This window comes from Rousettus aegyptiacus, unplaced genomic scaffold (assembly GCF_014176215.1).
Source record: "Rousettus aegyptiacus isolate mRouAeg1 unplaced genomic scaffold, mRouAeg1.p scaffold_m13_p_13, whole genome shotgun sequence".
Taxonomy (NCBI): domain Eukaryota; kingdom Metazoa; phylum Chordata; class Mammalia; order Chiroptera; family Pteropodidae; genus Rousettus; species Rousettus aegyptiacus.
This window is the reverse complement of record NW_023416288.1, coordinates 42,770,520-42,792,123: the sequence shown is the minus strand read 5'-3', so window position 1 is coordinate 42,792,123 and position 21,604 is coordinate 42,770,520. Positions and strand designations below refer to the sequence as shown.

Genomic DNA, 21,604 nt, shown 5'->3' with positions numbered 1-21,604 from the left:
ACTTGGTGGCAGAATTGCTATCTGGGTTTAACAGGCCACAACATAGACATCACAGAGTAGTACACAGTGATCTTTGTAGTGAGAAGTTCATTTGGCGGTTTTCATTTCAGATATTATAGCTCTGTTTCCTACTGAAAGTAGGAATTAGCCCCCTGGAGCTCACCCGCAGAAGCGACTAGCTCATTCTGAGACTCAATCTACCAAAAAAAGCAGGCGCTCACCAGCTTCTGTGTAGTAGCTCGTTTGATCTCCGCAGCAACTGGTCATCGCTTGGACTATGGTTAGGATGAATAGTCATGGACCCTCTGCCCATCACAGATGAGTTGGCACATGGACTTGGCAGTAGTCCAAAAAGCCACTCCTCGTCCCCTTCTCCCTGCCCGTAGATCCTGATGTGGTTACCCCTCTTCTGGTCTCGGGCTCAGAAAAAAGGACCTCCCCAGCCCTGGAAGACAAATCTTGATGAGTCAAAGGTTAGACTCTCTGTTCATAATGGAAACTGCATTTCCTTGGCCCAGAGCTTCTGTAGCTTGGCTTATCGTGGGCCGATAAGACAGTCGGCAGTATCACTGGTCATCGCTTGGATGGATGCTAAGAGAGGGCAGTACCTTGCTCAAGGTACTGCCGCCAGCATGGGCCCGAACCCTCAAAACAGCACGAGGGCTGCGAATTGTCAGGAGGTCTGTTCTGTAAGCGAGCGCTGTACGGACTGCCTGGTACCTGGTTGCCATTTCCGCTAACGTGTGTCGAGTGAATGAACGACCGTAAGAACCAGTTCTTGTTGTGTCATAAGAAATAAATTCTTCTTCACCCCAGCCTTCTGTCATGTTATAGGGTCTCATCACTGTGCCTGTTCTGAGGGAGCTTTTTCTGTTCTAACAACCTTGGCAATGGGATGTTCTGCTCTTTCGTATGGGTTATGCTGTTCCATACTCTCGTAGATCCAATTCCAGGTTGAAGTTAAATGTGGAATTTTCAGAATGTTGGGCTTTTTCCCTCGTAGGAAATTTTGTTTTACCACTAGTTTAGAATCTTGTTCACGTTTTAAAATCAGTGTTATTTGTCATGTTCATTTTGGAAATATATGATGGCTTTTTTAAGGGTTGTGTCTTTATTGAATGTGTGGGGAACAAATTTCCCCATTGGGGTTCCCAGCTGTGTCTGTCAGAGATATGGCAGGACCACCTACAGCCTCCTCACCCAGGTGCCTTTAACATGTGGATTCCAGGTTCCCAGGCTCAATCCTAGACTTTAAAATTTCAGCAATGCTTCTCTACAGACTCAAAATTACTTATTTTTGTGTCAGTATAAATCTCTTGGAAAGAATTGAGGAGTTCCAGGTTTTTTTCCCCCCCCAAAAAATTTCAGTTGCCATTTTAATTAGATCATAAGATATATACCAAATAATTGCTACTGGATCGATAAATGATTTGGGATCTTTATAAAGCAATGACTCACATCAGTCACAAAAATGATGATTAGGGAAATGGAATTCAGATACATACCAAGAACATGGAACAAGCTGGGAGGCGCGATGCTAGGTGATACGAGCCAGACTCAAAAGGACAAACATCCCGTGATTCTACTTATGTGAGATACCTGGTAGCGATATATTGGTACGTTTCATGATCTCATTATCATCAGATGCTTACTGCTTGTGTTTTTATTCATAGTGTTGTGTTTTTATTTTTTTTTTAAGCACCAGTAACCGATGTAGGCCTGGATGCAGTGGAGAGGGTAGGGTGATCACTGCTTTCATTCTCATCTACTTGTGGCGACAGGAATAATCTATAAATAAACGAATATGACACAAGTGGGAACTTCTTAAGTGGTATGTGGTATTAGTATTAGGAGATGGATCGAAACGGTTTATAGTTTGGCATTTAAGAAATTCTGCGTGCCTCCCCAAAGCTAAGGTTAAGGCGATAAAGCAATTGAGCCTCTTAGCACTTGAAGAAAGGTAGAGGTGAGATGAAATGGCTGTCCAAAACAGCAGATAATTAATTGAGTCTCGTTGTTCACAGGCGGGAGGTCAAGTCCACATCGCCACAGCTGTGATACAGTCTGCATGCGAAACAGCTGCATCTTTGATTGGAAAGTGATTAGAAGGGATTGCTGGGAACTAATTAAAAAGTGATTTTAATTGGAAGGGTGGTGATATACTGTAAGAGATTCAAATGTGATCATTTACCTTTTCATTTTGTAGAGTTAAAACCTTTAGACTCCATTCCCTTGCCTTTTCTTTTATTAAATCATGTTACATGTTTATTTTAAATCTGTTGAATTATTTGTAATAATTCTGCAGTACAATAGCGATCATGTGATTAGATTAGTGTAGCTATGAGTAGATAGACTTCTGAGTATTAAAAGTTAATAAAGGAAACATGACTTTTCTAGAAACATTTGAATTAGCTTCGTCATAGGGCTTCTCTGAATATTGCATGTAAATCTTTGAAGCCTGGGATTATAAGGATTTGGGGGATCGTAATTGTGAAAGATGAGACGTTGGGAACACAGACCACGTGGCAGGAATAATTGTGTTTTAGGACACAGCGTCAGAAGCAAACTTGCCTAGATTCTGATCGAAAAGCGACATCGGAGAAGGATGGATGTCCAAACTATGCAGGGGGCAGCGGGAAAGAAAATCTTCGGTGGGAACAAGTGGAAAAGACCGAGACGTGTCTCGGACCGCGTGCCGTGAGGAATTCGAGGGAGGCCTCTGAGCGCCAGTGAGCGGCCTGGAGCGGAGGGCGAGCTGATGGGCCGGTGGCCGGGAGGGGCCGACCCCCGGCAGGGGTGGTGCGGGGTGCGGCAGCAGGGCCCTGGGGCTGGGCAGCTGAGCGCCAGGCTGCGTCAGAGGATTTCCGTGGGAAGTGCTTGGGTGATGTGTGTCTCTTTCCCAGAAAGGCATTTTATTTTAAGGGAGCAGACTCAGGTTATTGAAAAGAGCCAAAACCAAGTTTAATGCTGTTCCATAAGTCAAAGCATGTCTCCTCCACCTGGCCCGCCCAGAACACGAGGCCGTCTCCCCATGAACTCACTCCGAAGCGGGCAGGGCCCCGGCAGCGCGTGCCGGGGCTGAGAGCTCTCTGCCGACGTTTGTGCTCCTGTCTCTTGGCAACGCTCTCCTGCTGCAGTGAAATGAGGCTTAAGTTCCTCCCATTCAGATGAAGAATGCTGGGCGGGAGCATATGCTCCCGAAGTTCTGCTTTCATTGGAATCAAAGCCTCCTTTGTGCATCTCACCCACTGGCACTTAAGACCGGTTGGAGATTATTTCCCCTTAACCCTAGTTGGCATCGTTCTACTCCATTTTAGAGGAATTTGAGGGTTCCAAGTGGGCATACATACACGTACCTGTGTCTGGGGGATGCTCATTAAGTTTCGGCTGCAGGAACCATATGGAAACTCGTCCCCTGTGAATTGTCGGTGCCCGCGGAGGGGAGGCTGCGCTCGCGTTTTGACCCCATGACCTCTCACTGCTGCTCTGCTTGCGAGGGAGGCTGTCGATCGCGTTCGAGCGGCGAGTGGCTTCCGCGCCTGTGGAATGTACGGCTCGTGAAGAGCGTGGACGTGACAGCCGCGGAGAGTAGGGTCCATTTCGTGTGCGCGCGGAATCAGAAGAGCGATGCCCGGAGGAGCAGGGGAGCCTCGCACGGTGATCGGTGTCTTTGGTCCGGGAATCAGAGCGGCTTCCCGCGGGGGGCGCACGGGGGCAGACGCCGCGCGCTCCGCTCCCCGTTATTCAAAATAAAAATTTAAGGCCTAGGAAAAAAATGTTTGCCATATGTGTATACTACAGAGTGACAAATGGGAAAATCATCTAACAAATCGTATCCTCAGCACACTCAGTTTTTATTTTTTAAAAAAAGGGCATACCCGAGCACGCGCGACAGTGATTGCTGACTCCGCACCGTCAACCAAAAATGGCAAGGCCGTCTTTAGCCTTGTGAAAGGGAACGTCGCCGGCTGGGCCGTGGCCGTGGTTTGTGGAAAGGGGCGTCTTCGGTGTTGCATATCTAGAGCACTTGCCCCCCGGGAACGGTCGACGTCTGAATTTTCTTAGAAAGAATGAGGCTTTTCCAGGACAGCCTAACACGGGAGAGGGCGACCTAAGTCGTAGCCCTTCCAGCTGCTCAGAAATCGTACAGAGACATGGCATGCTCTCGACTGCCCCCGGCAGCGGGGAGGAGCGTAAAGCAGGTGACCCGCAAGCAGGTGCATCCCATTCAGAATGGGAGTTCGACATTTCATTTAATCTTCGTGGTGGTTTTTAGTTTGAAGCATTGATAAATAAACGATCATAGTAACGAGTTATTGCCGTGAAAATAGCAGAAAATGAAACATATGAAGAACGTTTCTGATAACTTAGCAACTAGAGCCGTATAAATGGCTGTCAAGCTGAGCAAGTAAATGGGAATGTTGTTTTCAGAAGTGACCAGTTGCAGGTGATTTTGTAAAAACCCAAACCTCATCTATTTTTTAAAGAAGACAATTTGCAAAGACAACTCAGTCTGCTATTGGGGGTGTGACATTGACATTTTCAAGGAAGCAAGTCGTGTGTCGTTATTGGAGCCTGACTGAGAACTCTCTCGCAAAACACTGGTGGGGTATTTTAAAAAATTAATAAGTTCGACAGGGTTAGAACAGAAGCGAGCCGGGATGCTTCATGTCGTACGTGGACTCTAATCTGTGCATTGTCAACACTGTCCAGGAGCGTGAGCATCATAGACAAATAAAGGCAGCGTCAGGGACCATGCGGAGTGTTACCTCCCCCGACTCCTACCTTCCTCAGTTTTACCAGGACTCTGTGAATCCAGCCGCAGGGTTGCAAGTCAGCATGTCGCCGCGGCCACCGTCTGTCCGTGCTGGCCTCCATGGCGGGGTGTGTGGACCTGTCCGGTTCTCAGATGTTGAGGTCCCTCCCCCCGCACACCCCCATGCTGGCAGCCACCAATGCCCCCATTCCCATCCTCGCTTTCTTATCTACTGCCTGGTCCTGAAAAGTGTCAGGCGACAGAAAGGCCGGGGGTCGGTAGGCCAGTGTCTTCCTCACGTTTTTATCTGACCACACAACGGGACGCGTTTGGTAGTCCCAGCCTCTGACGGCACAGTCGGGCCGGCTCCCAAAGCTCCAATCACCACAGATAAAATATTCACTTTCATAGTTATAAGGGCCAGGTCAGCCCTGAATTCTTGGTGGGAAAAGTGGGCGGGGCTAAATGCTGGCTCCAGGTCAAAAAGGGTCAGGACCGCCCTTGCTGCCACCCCCACCGAGACACCTGCCGCCCGAGCCTGGCATCTCACACGGCACAGTGTGACAACATCCTGGCAAACTGGCGACGGAACCGTGGGAGGGACCGACCGGCCCTCGTGCCGTTTTTCTGGAAGCATTTTTCATGTGGACCCCCGCGTGGCCGTCCCCGTGCGCGCCCCGAGTCCAGCTTTGGTCGCTCTGCTCTGTGCCGAGCTGACGGACACATGCACGGCCAGGTGCGGGGAGCCTCGGTGGCTCACGCTTCGGGGCGGCCGTGCCCGGCGCATTCTTCCAGCCTCGCACGAGCACCTGCGCTCTGTCCCCGAGCACCTGCGCTCTGTCCCCGAGCACCTGCGCTCTGTCCCCGCCCGCTTTACGCGGGAGGCGTAGAGCTGGCTAGTTTGACTGCAGGATGGCGGTGATGAGGCCGGACTGCCGGTTTTAGCTCCTTTGAAGACTGCTTGAGTTCGTTTTGTTTCGTGGCCTTGAATGGCAGTAGATCGCACGGGCGTACTCAGGGAGTGTGGGTAGCGGCCAAAGCCGACCCCGACCCCAGCAAAAACCGTCGGACGCTCCTGAGTGTGTGTCCTGCTTTGATCGGCAGCACAGCCGCAGCTTGCCTGGAGGAAGTCTGAATGTCGGGAGTCTATTAAAAATAATAGTATTTATATTTACAAGATCCATCTCCTCCAGTTCTGCAGATATGCTCAACTTTGAGCACATTCAAGGTGTGAAAACCAAGATGTATAAAGTAAGTAAGTGGAGGAAAACATATTTTCAGCCTGGAAATTTATAGGCCAAAGGAGTTTCTTTAAACAGCGTGATTCCATAGCGCATGGTAGACTATACCGCGTGTATATGTGTAATACAAATGTTCTGTGTATTTCATATACGTGCTATTCATTTACATACAACCCTTTCTCGACTGCGAGGTATAATTGTGATTTTGTTCATCCCATAGAACATAGCAATGTTCTGTTTTGAAATGCTCAGAATAATAAACATTGCTAGAAATTAGCTCATTGTTATGATTTACACTATCTTAGGTTTTTCATAGTTAAGTGAAGACATTTCTTTTCCAGAATCAAAACAGTCAAGTACGAAATGACTCCAGCTCTTTTCAATTACAGGAGTTAGAGTCGTGATAATGCATTTAATTGATTTAACATAAGCAAGGCCGATTTACTAATAGGACCAGTTGTCACTATTTGCGTATTAAATTTCCCCTAATTGTAGTTAGCGACAGTGCAACAATTGTTAAATTTAACCAAGAAAAAGTTTATCCATAAAAAGCAGTTTAATTTTTTTTTTTTAGGAAGACTAGGTGGATTTTAAAAAAATTAATTAATTTATTTTAATTAGTTTCAAGTATACAGCGCATCGGTTAGACATCTATATTGCTGATAAAACACTCCCCCCAGTTGCTCCCTCCCTCCCCTGGCCCTCCGCCGAGCCGTCGTATTAATACTGACTGCGTTCCCTGTGCCGTGCTCCCCATCCCCGTGACCATTTGTTGACTATTAATTTGTACTTCTTTAACCCTTCACCCCATTCTCCCAGCCCCCTAATCCCTCTCCCGTCTATCCGTCACCAAATCATCCACTATGTTTGTGAGTCTTTTTTGAATATTTTGTTCTTTTTGTTCCTTAGATTCCACATAAAACTGAAATCATGTGGTAAATCTTTCTCTGTCTGACTTATTTCACTCAGCATAATAAGCTCTAGGTCCATCCATGTTGTTTCAAATGGTAGGATTTAATTTCTTTTAATGGCTGAGTAATATTCCATTGCATATGTGAACCATAATTTTTTTCATCCCATCGTCTGTCGATGGGCGTTTAGGTTGCTTCCACATCTTGGCTACTGTAAATTGTGTTGCCACGAATATCGGGGTGCATAGATCTTCACAAATTATTATTTTGGTTTTCTTTGGAAAAAGCAGGTTAATTCTTTAAAGTTCATGCTTTCGTTGTTCATTGGCACTAGAAGGAATTCTAGAAGATGACTCTGAAAGCTGCTTGTTGCTGCCGCTTCATTCTTAGGAGACGAGAACCCTGCCTGGGGTCCCCTGGGTTCCTGGAGCCTGATTCATGTAGGGTGCGCATTGCAATAAAAGCCAAAATCGATAAACCGCCCGTCCCCCGTTTATCCCCAGCCCGCAGAATGAGTGTGACACGGGCCCTTGTGCTCTGAAGGTCTCCTCATCGCTCGGTAGGGATTTCTGCACACGTAATGTCCAATAAACTGGTGCTTTTGAAGGATCGACGTCTATATTAGGCATAGCTAATAGAAACTCAGGGGTAGCTAAAGTGCCTTCTGCCCCTGAGATTAATCCTGTGATAATCTGGGCCGTTCCCGAACCATGTAAATACAAAAACGTAAAAATCTGTACGATCCAGAGGTTTTAGGATTTTACTGTAAACGAGAGAAGAATGAGGGTCCTTCAACCAGGCCTGGGGTAAAGGTGTGACGTCGGAGCAGGGCGCTCACTAATCTCCCCGTCCCCACACAGCACAGACGGCACCTGAGTGTTCCAAAGCACCTTCCCCGGGCCCCGGACGTCCCCGAAAGGGGACGTCCACAGACGTGAAGGTCATCTAAGAGCAAAGGCGTAGCTCCGCCTGCCCTGTCACAGGGCAAAGATGGCAACGTTCCTGTTAAGATAGGAAGTGGCATTCAAGAAGAAGAATGTTAAGTATCATAAAAATCTCCTTCTGACTGCTGGACCCCGTCCCCTCCCCACAGCCATTCTGGGCAGAGACAGATTCTATGATGTTCTGAGACACTTCTAAGACTCTGGAGAAATCTTGCCTAGTTAAATCATCAGCATTAAAAAAAAAAAAAATAGATTAAAATCCAGGCTCCAGAAATAAATGTTGTAAAACAATGCTTGTTCTGAAAACTCTAAAATGACAAATTCAAATGTAAATTTTAGCGTTCAGTGGGCCAGAATGCGTCCTGTCCCTGGAGTGAGGCCCGATCCTTCACTGTGTCGGGGGCGGGCGAGTGGCCGGGAGGTTCAAAGGGGGTTTCAAGGCTGACAGCTCCTGGACCACTTCCGCTTACTTCGAAGCGATGCCTTCAGACGGCCTCGCGATTAGAATACAGATTCTGAGCAGTAATGGGGGAATGTTAGCAATAGCTTTTTTTTTTTTTCCCATTTTGAATAATTTGATTCGATTTGAGTTTAATATTACATTAAAATTTATAGATGCATTTAAGTCGTAATTCATGACTTTAATGATATAGATAGCACACTTTGCATATTCTGTTTTGCTCCATGGTCTCAAAATATAGATTATTGTCAAATGGAAAACAGCTCGCAAGTATTTCAAAAGCTTAAAGGTCGCCGGCCCAAAATACCGTTCCGTAGCGGCAAGGGTCGCTTTCCACACCGTTTCATCAGCATCGGTGTTGGGTCAGTATCCGGTGGGGGAACCTGGTAATTAGTTCCCACCTCAGCCTCACCTGGGAGCATTTCTTCCCGGGTAATGTCACCGGACACGAACAGTGGTCATCTGCTAACGGCCTTCCCAGTAATCTGGACCAAAAATGCAGATACACGTTCTGTCACGCCCAGAAACCCTCCTTCCCCCGCGCCGGCCGCCTTTCCTTTCCTATCCTTCCTGGCTTCTCCCGGTACCACCGCGTGCATGTTTCCTCTCGAATTATGGATGCGAAGTCATGGGACACAGAACATTTTCTAACTGGAATTTTCGATCTATGCTTTCTGTTGGTATTTTCACATCATTAAACATTATTTTATAACATCACTTTTAATAACTAGAAAATAGTTGGTTTTGTGGATGGATATAACTTATTTAATGAATCTATTCTTGTTGAATTTTTTTCTTTTAAAAAGATAGCGCTCACGTAGGTGAAATTTTGCATACCTCCGCAATCATTTGATTAGGATAAATACTTTGTTATGGCGAAGAGAATATAAGGTCTTGACGTTTACAGAAAGATGTGTTCCATGGTGACACACTTTATATTCCGTGTCCATGTTCCTAAAGCCTCAACAACAAACTGTATTGTTGTTGTTGTTGTTGTTATTGTTATTATTATTATTTCTTAGTGTAATAGGAAAGTGGCGCTCCATTGTTTTAATATGCTATTCTTTGGTGATCACTGAGGCCGAATATTATTTGATATGTTTCTAGTTATCTAAACAGAGACATGGGAGAAAATTTTTTAAAGGTCTATAGGTAGCCCTGAACAGAGGATGTGAATTCCATTAATCAGAAGTGCCCTCAACCTAGCTGTACACAGATGACATCGAATTTATAGAAATAAAATGGTCAATTCAGTGAACAGGACAGTTCAGTCAACCATTTTGATCAAATTTTCTTTTAAAATAAAGAATATTCATAACTTTAGTGAAAAAGTGTTATTCTAATCATTACAACTAGATGTAAATGGTTCGAATGATTTCATTTTCTCCACAAGGTATAATGTGAAATACTAATCTAATTGAGACTCCATATTTCTTTTGATGGAGTATTATATTTTGAATATATTTAATCTTTTCGGTTTTCATACATTTACCTTTCTTTTTAAAAGTAATTCAATTCCAATATGGCTCGAAATATTTTTATCTATCCCTGGTTTTCAAGTACATATCCAATGATCATTTATATGATACACGAGATGCTCTTCGAAATAGGTCTGTTAAATCCAAAGACTTTAAACGTTATTGGCAGGAAATTGGACGGATGAAGAGTGAGTCACCTACCCATCGCTGTGTGACAAAGCACCCCGACCGCTAGCACATTTCCTCTTACTATCTAAGGACCAGGAAGGCAGAGGTGGCTTTAGCGGCTGGTCTGGGCCAGGGTCTCAGGAGGTGGCAGCGAAGCTGCTGGCCTCTCTGAAGACACTAGGCCGAAGGACGTGCTGCTGAGTTCCTCACCCAATGAGTCTCTCAGCAGAGCTGCTGGGGACGGACGTGGCTTCCCGCAGAGTGGGGGATCCAGGAATAGAGGGAAGTGGGGAGGCAGAGAGGAGGCAGGAAGAGAGGGGGAGGAGGAGATTCATTTAGTTGACTTTACGTAGATATTTGCCACGTGCCACCAATCGCAGCTTAAAGTAAACGATGCCTGTGTGAAGTAGATCACAACCTATCAATTTCTTTTAACTGTCAATAGCCCCGTTTTGGCACTCTGAATTACATAACCTGTGAGTGGCTAAACCTAAATATAGTGTAAAGAATTTCCTAATTCTTCTATTCCACTCCCTTCCCACCCCCGCCCTGCAAAATACGTCTCATCTTCAGTGTTTTCCTGAGGATTTAAATCAAACTCTTCTGTTAATTTTAAATGAAATAAATGATTTAAGTATGTTATCATTTTAAAGAAACGCCTAATCATTTTTTATATGTGAATCCTCTTTCCTATAGTACTTAGCTTTAATAATAAAATTAGTTATCCCTCTCTCTGCCCCTCTCTCTCTCTCTCTCTCTCTCTCTCTCTCTCGTAAAGTTTCAGTATGACTTCTCCTCTTCCAGAGGTTTAAAATGAGAATTACTCTACTAGTGGCTCCATCCCGGTTAGGCCCTAAGGAGGACCAATGTCATCTATTCATGATGCTGTGATGCTTTTAATGTGGCCGATGTCGTTGCAGATTTTTTTTCTTTTCTTTTCTGAAAACAACAGAGACGTAACTGATTCTGTAACCTTCTCTCTCTCCAGGTCCCCTAAAAACCCTGCACAGAAGATCATTAAGCGAGTGATTGCCCTTGAAGGAGACATCGTACAGTGAGTACTTTACACTGTCGTTTTTGGGCTAAAGATCTAAATACCTAGATTTTTTGTTGCTTTAAATCACATTATGGGGGAAGTACATTTCAACAAGACCGAAGCTGTGAAGACGTTTCCAATGAGATGGGACATCTAGGCTTCAGAGTCACCAGCCATTTCAGGATGTAAAGCGTGCGTAAACTTACTGGTCACATTACTGTCCTTTAACTGGGAGGCACCGGAGGAACAAATGGTAATTGATCTGAAATGGACCATGTTTTCTAAAATGACCATTAAATCATTATTTTTTTTCAGATATTAAAGTTAGCATACTTACTTGTTTTACATATGCTATCAAGGTTCCTTTTAGGAAACTTCCAGAACATTTTATTATTTGAGATACAGAAACTAAGGAGGATCTTTCATTACAATAGAGATGGGGAAAATGGCAAAAGGTGTGAAGCAGAAACTTCTGAATCAGTGACGCAATGGTAGCTTTAGAAAATAACACTGTAGCAATCAGGCGTTTTCATGTGTAGTGACGTTATTTATTCTATCATTGATACATCTAGAACAGAGTTTGATATTCGGCAAGTAAGTAGTGATGCATCTCATCCCGTTTCTTTCTTTAAATAAGTTGTAGCCAGGTCTATAGAATGAACGAGTCCAAGTGCTCTGAAACCTATATTCAGAAAGTCTTCTGATCCGGTTTTTTGAAAGAGCTGGATCGTAAATTATCTATATTAACGACAGTACAGATTGAGCAGTCTCGTTATCGTGAACCTCAGTGGGTTTTGCAGCAGAATCTAGGCCAGCGGTTCTCCCATGATGGACCGCGGACAGCTGAGAGTTCCCAGCATCCTTCCGGGGGGGTCTGTGAGTTCAAAACTGCTTTCCTGATACTGATGAGATGTTATTTGCCCTTTTCACTCCCATTTCCCCTGTGTAAGGTGCAGTTTTTGTGATGAGTAAGATTGCAGGAGCAGGTGTGGGAAGACGGCTGTTTTCTGTTCAGCTACATGCTAAAGAGACTGGCAAAAATTGTGTAAAACGCCACTCTTCTCACCGTTTTTCCTTTTGCTTTGAAAAATAACTCTACTTGCCATTAGACGTTATGTTCTTCTTGTTAACATAGAGGTTTATTGTTATTTTAGATTGGATCACTAAAGTCACTAAAGATGTTTTTTAGTTGTCCATTTTAATTACTAATATGGTAAAGATCAACAGATAGTATTCACATAAACAAAAGCTCCCCGAGACCTCAGTGATTTTCAAGAGCGTAAAGGAGTCCTCTGACCAAACAGTTTGAGGACTCGCTGATGTAGGGATGAATGGCCAGACTTTCACGTCGCCGTTAGTAACCTGCTTGCTGTCAACGAAGCTACTGACGTGTGTGGCTCGTGTGGTTTGTATTTGTGAATATTTATTCGCCTGGTCTTTGTCTCCTTTAAAAGCTTCATTGAGATACACCGTATGTACTATGCAGTTCACCCCATGTTGAAGGCAGAGTTCAATGACTTTGAGTGTACATGTATACAGTTGTGCAGCAGCCCACCCCCCCACCTGCTGTTTGAACACGCATCCCCTCCTCCCGCCCGCGCGCAGCTCCCAGCTGCCAGGGGCGAGCGACCACGTACCTGCTTCCGTCGCCAGCGCGTGGCCTTTCCCAGCGAGTTTATTAGGACGGTATCATCACACGTGGAGCCTTCTAGGTCTTGTTTCCTGCACTTGGCATGGCGTGTTTGGGTTCCTCCGAGTTGTGTCTGCATCTGTGGTTTTGTTTGTTTGTTTGTTTGTTTGTTTTATCACTGATCATATTCCATGGCGTGGACCGGCCGCGTTTTATTTCTCCATCCACAAGTTAATAGATTTTGGATTGTTAACAGTTTGGGGACATTATCAGTAATGACGGGGACAGTCGTATACATGTTACGGGACATTTCCGTCTTTGGCGAACATAGGTTTTCACTTCTGGGAATACACGTAGGGATGCTGAGCGTTATGGTTAAGTACGCTTTTAGCTTTTTTAAGAGACCGCCGGGCTGTTTTCAGGAGCGGCTTTGCCATTTTATGTTCCCCGGCTGTGTACAAGAGTTCCGGCTTCCTTACGCCCTGGCCCACACTTGCCTTCATGAATATTTTTTACGATAGCCGTGCTAATTGGCGTGAAGCGGAACCTCACTGTGGTTTTGACTTGCGTTTCCCTGACGGCTCGTGACTCTGAGCATCTGTCCACCACGTGTGTCATCTTGGGCGAAGTGTCCGTGTGATGTGTCTGTCCGTTTTTGTACCGGGTCGTTTATCTTTTGACTTATAAGCAATTTTGGCTTTTTAAATAGAGTAAGGATTTCGGGGAGGACGGATGTGTGTGGGGATGTGATTTTAGCCAGACCTAAGTGCATTGGGATGGAGAACTTAATTTGCATTTCCTGTAGGATAGGCATTACATATTCACCAAACTTGACGGCTCTGTAAAAGTTATTATTTTTTATTTTCAAGAACCTACTTAGCCTTGTGATTTCAGTGGGAAACCGAAGAGCCGTGCATTTGGAAAGACATATCATATCTACCCATGAATACCCAAAATATGCTTTTACTATTTGGAAATATTAACGCGTGGGTGTGATTCAAATCCCATTCAGGGACTGAGTCAGCAGAGCTTGAAAACTTGATGCTGAATGAAAGCAGCCAGTCACGGAACACCGCCTGTCGCGTGATTCTGTTCGCATGAAATGCTCGGGACGGGCAAGTTCGCGGAGGCAGGGGGGCGACCCTATGCACGGGGGAGGGAGGCGGGAGGTACGGCTCACGGTGCGGCCGTCTCTTGGGGGGCAATAAAAATGTTCCAAGATAGATTGTAGCAATGCTCGCTCAACTCTGTGACTATATTAAAAACGATGAGTCGTCTATTTTAAATGGGTAAATATGTTATACGAATTACATCTCAGCAAAGCTTTTTAAAAACAGAAACAAAAACCAGTCAACAAAGCAGGCAAAAATTTCATCTATATCAAGTAACCTCACAGAGTCAGGAAGGCCGAGGGGTCCATTTTGCATTATAATCCGCGGAGAACGCGGCTTTAATTCAGGCGTAGCGTTGTCTACGCTCACTAGCAAAGTGAGGTGGCCAGACGTGGTCCAGCATCGAACTCTCTGTGCCGTCAGAAACCCGGCGGGAGACGTCCCTGCGTCCAAGGCCAGGTCGTTGCTTTTCTCAGTAAATGTGAACACTGGGTTCGCAGAGGAGAGGCCGAGGAGACGGCGGGGCGGGGCGCGGTCTCGACCCTCTCCTCCCCTCGCTGCCGCGCGCGCCACGTCTAGCTCCTTGGTTCCAGTCTCGCCAACTGGCTCTCCGGCCGGGCGTCCCTTTCTGCCCGCCTCACTGCACCTCGGTCACGCGGCAGCGAGGAACACGAGGACGGCAGCGTCGAGGCTCGGGACCTGCCCACCATGCAGCTTCTAACAGCGATTTGAGACTGGATCAGAGAAAGAATCTTGTATCCGGTGTTTTAAAAGAAGATTTAAAGTGCATTCCTTGGTACCTGGCGGCGCTAGACTTCCTGAGCTTTAATTTAGTAATTGAATACATTCCATAATAATTTTCTAAGAGGCTTGAAACACATTAAGGTATATTTAGGTAATAAGATATCATTCACTGACGTGCCTCTTTTTCCTGTGATCCGGTTTAAAAAATGCCAGAACGTATAAAAAGTAAAGTAAAAAACATGCTGTCCATCTATCACTAGAGGTCACTAGTCTCTGGAGGCCTTTGATGTAGCAAGAGGCTTTGGTCTGGGATGTGGGCGGTCCGGCCCCACTGCACCGTGGGTAATGCTGGGTCGCCTGGCAGGCGAGCCAAGCACACATGTAGGTAACTAGAGTGTTTTCATCATTGTTGGGGAAACGTTAATACTTCATAATACGACTACAGGAGAAAAAAATATCTGACATAAGAACTGGGTTACACTTACTGTGGTTTCGCTAGTATTTTTATTTTGAATTATACAGCCTTAGAGGGTAGAGGGAACCATAATCTTTTCAGAGGTTAAACTGTTTAAAGACTTAATCCAAGCTTTAATGTTTTGCTGCTTAAACTTCAGCTTTACTAAACACACTAGGTATGTAGAGAGCTTACTTTAGAGGTCTCTGGGGAGGGCGGGGTGCTGGGGGCCGGGGCCGGTGGACGCGGGACTTCCAGTTTCCGCTCACCTGTGCCCACCTGTGCACGACACACGGCTTTCTCCCGTCTTGCCTGTGTCTCCGTGGGTTTCCGCCCCGTCGCCAGCTGCCGACTTCCTCGGGCCTGCTCATGTTTGACCCGCCCGAGAGGCATCCGAGTGTGCCCTGGTCAACCGGTTGAGGAGCGGCCTTTGGAGCAGGTGCCTTCCGTGGTCCAGTCAGCCGTAGCCGGGTCGGCCGTTCACCTGGTCCAGAGCATGTGGTCATAAGGCCGGGTGGGCTGGATGGGGCTCGTGGGTATGGCTGGTACCGCGAGGCCCCTCAGATCGTGGTGGTGCCATAAGCTGTCGCGTTGCTCCGCGTCACCCTTCAGAACCTCACGTTCATACAACTACAACCTGCCCTTTTGGCTGGTCACTTTGACCTTACTCTTTAAGAAAGATAAACTCTGTTCCTTTCTTTACAGAAATAACACGAGCTTGACAAAATCAGCGTTACAGAGAACATCCTTGCACACATACCTTTGTGCACTGGTGTGTTTATTCTCGTAGACGAAATATCTAGGAGTGTAAACATCGAGTCAACGTTTGCTGTTGCTGTTATTTTAGTTCCTATAGATACAGCCGTATTTCCTTCCCAAGAGGTTTGTGTATATGTGTGCTCTTACCAACACGCCATGAAATACCCTTTTCAGGGGAAGTCGATTTAAAGATCATGTGCAGTGGGGAAGTTGTAGACTCCAGATTCAGAGGTCAAAACATTTCGACACAAATTTTCAAATTAGTTTTAGACGGTCATGGTAGAGTTCCCTTAATCAGTTCACCGAGAGTATAAGTCTTAGGACTGTCCGTTTTATGAGCATTGGTCTGGATACTCCAGACATAAGTGAACAGAAGAGCCTGCCTACCCTCGTGGGGCTTACATTCCGGTAGTCGAAAGCAGATGATAAACAGACAGATAACCTAAAATGTAATGCAATGTCATGAGCTGGAATTGCTAAGGAGAAAAATAGAGCAGGAAAGGGTGTAGAGAGAGATAGCGAGTGTCTGGACCGCTAACTGAGGGAGGATGCTCACTGCGAACCTCTCCGATGAGAAGATATCTGAGCAGGATCGTCAAGGAGGGGCGGGAGGTGGAGAGCCTTGCTAGTGAGTGAGGGGCGGGCCATTCAATCCAAAGGAACCACAAAGGCAAAGGTGATATGGATCTACCTTAAGCGAGTTTCAGGAATTACAAGAAGCTTGCATGGCGGGACCTCACTGAAGGACAACTGTGGTAGGAGATGACATCTGAGGTTTGCAGAGCCCCTTGGGCCCTAGTGAGGACCTTGGATTTTATTTTAGCGGGTGGCAAGCCAGTGGAGGGTTTTGAGCCACGGGTTGGTATGTTTCAGGTGACATTGTTAAAAGATTGTTCCGTCTGCTGTGTGGAGAACAGACCAAAGGGCATCAATCTGACCTGGGGAACCGGTCGAAGTATTTTCCTCTCTGAAAATCATATCTAGCTTCTTCTAGAACTAGTTTTCTTGCTTATATACTCATATAAGTAGTTGCATTATTTGTAATCACAGTCATTAGGATTATATTGACAAGGTAAAAGGTAGACTTGAAGTATCTTTTCAGATCATTCAGCCAAATCTTCCTCTGACTGTACATGAGGGGGCTCCTGGAGGCCCCAACTTTCTCTTCTTATGTCAACATCAGCTAGAATCACAAGGTGACTGACTGCTTGATTCTCTGGGGAGCTAAGCTAGGAACGTAGTCATTTTCATAATGTTAACCCAAATGTATGCGCTTATCTATAACACAAACAGTACAAAGCGAATGCAAGTAATATTTAGACAGATGCATTAGTTCCATCAAAATATTTTTCATAGTTTTTTTTCTACTCTGTTATGACTCATACGGAAGCACTGTTTTAGAAAAGGCTTAAAAGAATAGAAAGTCCTAAACTACAGCAAGTCAATATGAATCAACCCACGATCGAAATTTCCAAGGCATCAGTGTTTTTTTTTTTAAGGGGACATTTGCACTTTTCCAATTCACAGATTTTGTCAGCCTGATCAGAGGGCAGCCTAGCCTCGTTTCTCCTCTCTTGGTGAGATACACTTTATAGCCATGTGGAATCTGGGGTGTCATGTGGTTAGCAGGCTCAATGAGGAGAATAGGTAGTCTTTTTGGTCCCCAGTGGAGAGGGTAGCCATATAGTTTATCACGTAGGGTAGGACACTTTTGAGAGTGAAAGGGGATATACCAGTGATTATTACCTTGGAATAATCAACATAAACTGGGCTGCCGAGATGAACTGCAACAAACTTTATAATTTATTTCACTCGGTTTGTTTTCATTTAGAATCTGGCCCTCCTTTTTCAGAATTCTAGGAGGTGGCCACAGAAAACAGAATCACTTCCCGGTCCTGGCAGGGGGACTTAGGCCAGGTGGGGTCAGAGGTGTGGAGAAGCGTGTCCTGTTCACAGCAGCCATTTCTTTGCCAGAAGGACGGCGCAAGGCTGTAACGAGTATGGGTATTGCAGAGTAGTCCGAGGAAGAGAATCACGAGGCTTCTCTCGCTCTTAAATATTTAAATGATAATTCTTCCAGTCTAGAGACTATATTTTTAAATGTCGAAGCACCCTAATTTATTAAAAATGACTTTCTGGTATTAGCAAAAAAAAAAAAAAAAAAACCTATTGAATCACTGGAAATTAGACATTTGAAAGCTGGTTGATTTTAAATGTGCTTTCGAAGATACAAAAATCAATATTAGCCTATCACAGATGTTTGAATCATAGTATATTCCAGCAACTGTGGAAGTCTTATAGGAAAAAAAAACAGAACTAAATTGAGTTTTTCCCTTTTTTTTTTTTTTTTTGACGCTGATGGGAGCCTGGAGGGTGGTTGCTTTCAAGGACCAGAGGGTGTTTTATACCCTGGGTCTTGCTTACCCTGTGGGTACTGGAACAGTAGGTTTTCAGAAAGGTCCGAGGCCCTTGAGCCTAGTTTAATTTGAACCCTGAATTTTTCCAAATCAAATTAGCATGGCGCCTCCTCGTTTTGTCATTAAGATCTGACCAATGCCATCGTTTAGTGAATAAGGGCTTGAAAGGTGACATTGACTGTCCTGAGGTCTGTCCAGCAGTCTCGTTACCCCTAAGTAAGAAGCTTTGGGAAAATTTATGAGTTCCCCTCCGAGGTCACTCAGAGAAATTATTAACACAATCTGGACTTTCTTACCTTCTTCCTGCTAAAGAATAATCATTCTTTTTGACTAAGGAGTTATAGATTGGTAGGCAACTCATGCCTTTTTGGAACCATCCCCTTACGTACTTATAGGTGATTATTTATCACACTTCTGCTGTATCCGCGTATAAAAATGGAATTGCTAACGAAAGCGTTATGCCTTAGCAGTAGGTATTTCTAGCCACTGGAGAGAGTCACCTTAAAGTTACACGGAGAAATGTGCGTCTCGAATTTTTTTTTTTTTAAGTCCGCATTATTTCTCTAATAAGTTTAGCAGGGTGGGGAGGTTTCCAGAAGCGCCGCAACAAGATGACGTTTCCGCTTTACTGCGAGAGATGCCGCAGCTGCTGGAAGGCACCAGGCGGTGCAGAGCGCGTTGCTTTTTCTAATCGTGGTGGCACCTGGCATGATGGTTCTCCTCCTACCCCCGGCAGTGGCTTCTCCGGCTCATTTTCTACCGGAGTCCACATGTCTATAGAATTGGATTCAATACATATGTCAGTCTTCCACATTTATTCATTCATGCACAGTCATTCATTCATTCATTCATTCAGCACGGCGTAAAGGTCGTGTGCACAAACTTTCAGACCGCCTCGACCAAATCCCAGCTTCGCCATTTAGTGTGTTACTGTCCTGAATTAAACTCTGTAAACTTAATTTTCCTCACCTGTAACGTGGAAATTATGGTAGTACATATGCCCTAGAGTTTCCTGGAGAATTATATGAAAAACGGATATAATTTGGCTACGTGGTGCCTTGCATATGTTTTCGGTAAATATCAGACATTTTTAGAAGTAGTCGTCATGCTTTAATCATTTTTCATTTGAGTGCCTCTCGGATTTACTGTGTGCTCGACACTGTGCTGGGTTCTGGGGTTATACGCGTTAAAAGCCATCGTTAGGTCTTGCCTTCCAAAGTTTATCATCTGGTGGAGAAACAGCAAAGGCAATAGAGAAATATGATGCCACAGAATAGCCCCCGTGGGGACATGCCAAAGGTCCCTGGAGCTTAGGAAGAGGAGCATCTGGTCAACCTGGGGAGCTGGACTACGTTGGAGATAACTTTCGGGTTGAAGTTCGAGGTGAGATCTGCAGCCCCCTCTTTAACCGCAGAAGTGTCACAGGCTGAGTTTAGGATTCAAACTAAACCGGAGCATGTGAAGTGAGGAGGGAAGGTCCGCTGCTCTCTGACCCCGAATCACTGTCCCGGGGGTGTATCTGGTGGGTGTCTTCTTATGTCTGTCTCGCAGCAAGACAGCAAAAGGATTAGAACAAATATTTCTTATGATAATTTTTTACCCTGAATAATCCATAAGGAAAAAAAAAATTAGATTTGAGAAATATCTATAAGGAGTTATGTTTCCGAGCGTGTCTGTTACACAAGAATATCTATACTGAGACACTTCCATACCTTTACAAGGCAGGTATTTGAAGACGTGGCAATTCCAGGATTGCTTCTGTAGTTCCCAAATGATAAGTAATCGTCCTGGGGGTAGCAAAGGTGCCATGGGCAAATATCGGGTTACAATATGCATGACCTGGACAGAAGGAAAATTAAAGGCAAGAACATGACAATGAATATTAAATAATGACTCATTACTTAATATATTTTACATTAAACTCACCTTATTGAAAAGCAAGTGTTAGGACCATTACGTCCTCTCTAGGAAATCTACAGACCGAAATGCCCAGGTGCGGCAGGTAGGGAATCGACGGCTTCGCTCACTTAGGGAGAAACTGCCGCAGGGAGCGTGGCAGGGTGCCCCAGCCTGTGCCCTGTCCTCCCTGTCTCCTTGTTCAGCGCTAAGGGCTTAGAACTTTGATGCCTTCGCCTGAGCTGCTTTTCCTCTCTCCTCCATCTGCTTTGGGCCTTCACCCTCCAGTTCCACCTGGACCCTCGGCACAGGTAAATTGTGCGAAGTGCTGTTCTGGAGGCTGGTATTTCCTAGCGGGAAACACGTCGCGCCTAGGGCCGGCTCGTGTATTAGTGTGTTCGCCTTCTCTGCTGCCGCCTGAACTATATTTCTTAGTGTATAACTTTCTTAAGTTTCGAACCCCAAGTAAAAATACAGAGAAATGCTAACTTTTGTACATCCTTTGAACTAAATATTGATTTTTATTTTTTTTCCCTCTGTTCACAGTAAGTCTGTCAAATATTTTGAAAAGACATATAAGTATAATTATCTCAGCAGGAAGCTAAAAAGATTGTCTTAAAATACCTTTTTAACTAAGCTTAAGAAGTATGCCAGGAAGATTCAAGAATATTTCAGCCCGAATAATTACTTAATAATTAAGGAACAGATAGCTCTTCTATTTTTGTGCGATTTAAGTTGACCTTATTTAAACTTAAAATTGGCCGCTGTTTCTCTTTTAAAATGTTTGGAGGAAGAATCTTTTGCAGGGAGCAGATGTGTTTAAAGTACCAATTTAATTAGTTGTGGATGCTCTTGCATTTTTGTAAAAAGTTTTTGTATTAAGTTTTTATTTTTAAGATGTCTAAGGAAGTGAGGCGTAGCCAGACATGGTAAAAGGGGTATTACGCTAGGAGTCAATGACAGGAGATGTAGTCTCAGCCCTGGTCTTTAGAAGCTTTGTGACCTGGGGAAAGTTATTGACCACTCTGAGTTTTTATTTTATTATTATTTTTAAAAATCTCTCTATTTTCAGGGTTATTTTGAAGACCAGATAAGGAAAAATAATCCATGCACCAATCTTTTGTAAATTTTAACAGATGATCAAAGTTCAATGTATTATTAACTAATTTCCGGAGTGAAATAATAGATAAAATTTGGTTAGCGTCAAGCTACCCAAGAGCTTAGCAGAATGCCTTGCCCACGTTAGATCATCAGTGTCTTTTGGTTATTGTTGAAATAATTTGGTTGTACTGCTATGTTAAGATAGAGGTCCGTATTTTGTGAACCCTAAAGTTGGGAGAAACGCACTTCTACAGCTGTCCACGCAAGTACTCATATGCTGGCTTCTGTGTCTTCACGATCTTACCCTGCCTCCTCCTGCACGCTGTTCTCTGTGGCAAGATCTTCTGCTCTCGGCTCTTTCTGATGCTTGTTCCTTCTTACATCTGTAGCAGGGATCAGTTTTACTTTTTCTGTAAAAGGCTGATGATAAATAGTTTTGGCTTTGCAAGTCATGCTGTCTCTGTCAGAAGCACTCAACACTGATATTGTAGCATGAA

The 21,604-nt window shown here is 44.7% G+C and overlaps 1 protein-coding gene across 8 annotated transcripts in view; it reads left to right on the top strand.

Annotated features, from left to right (window-relative positions):
- The window catches only part of IMMP2L (inner mitochondrial membrane peptidase subunit 2), a 631,779-nt gene that overhangs the window by 401,024 nt on the left and 209,151 nt on the right, over positions 1-21,604 (top strand). For 7 of the 8 annotated variants that reach the window (XM_036231121.1, XM_036231116.1, XM_036231120.1 and 4 more), the window contains one exon: positions 10,947-11,012. The exons of the other annotated variant lie outside the window; for it this stretch is intronic. In XM_036231121.1, the coding sequence (XP_036087014.1) occupies positions 10,947-11,012 (66 nt within the window). The remainder of the gene's footprint in view (positions 1-10,946; positions 11,013-21,604) is intronic. 8 annotated transcript variants of the gene reach the window in all.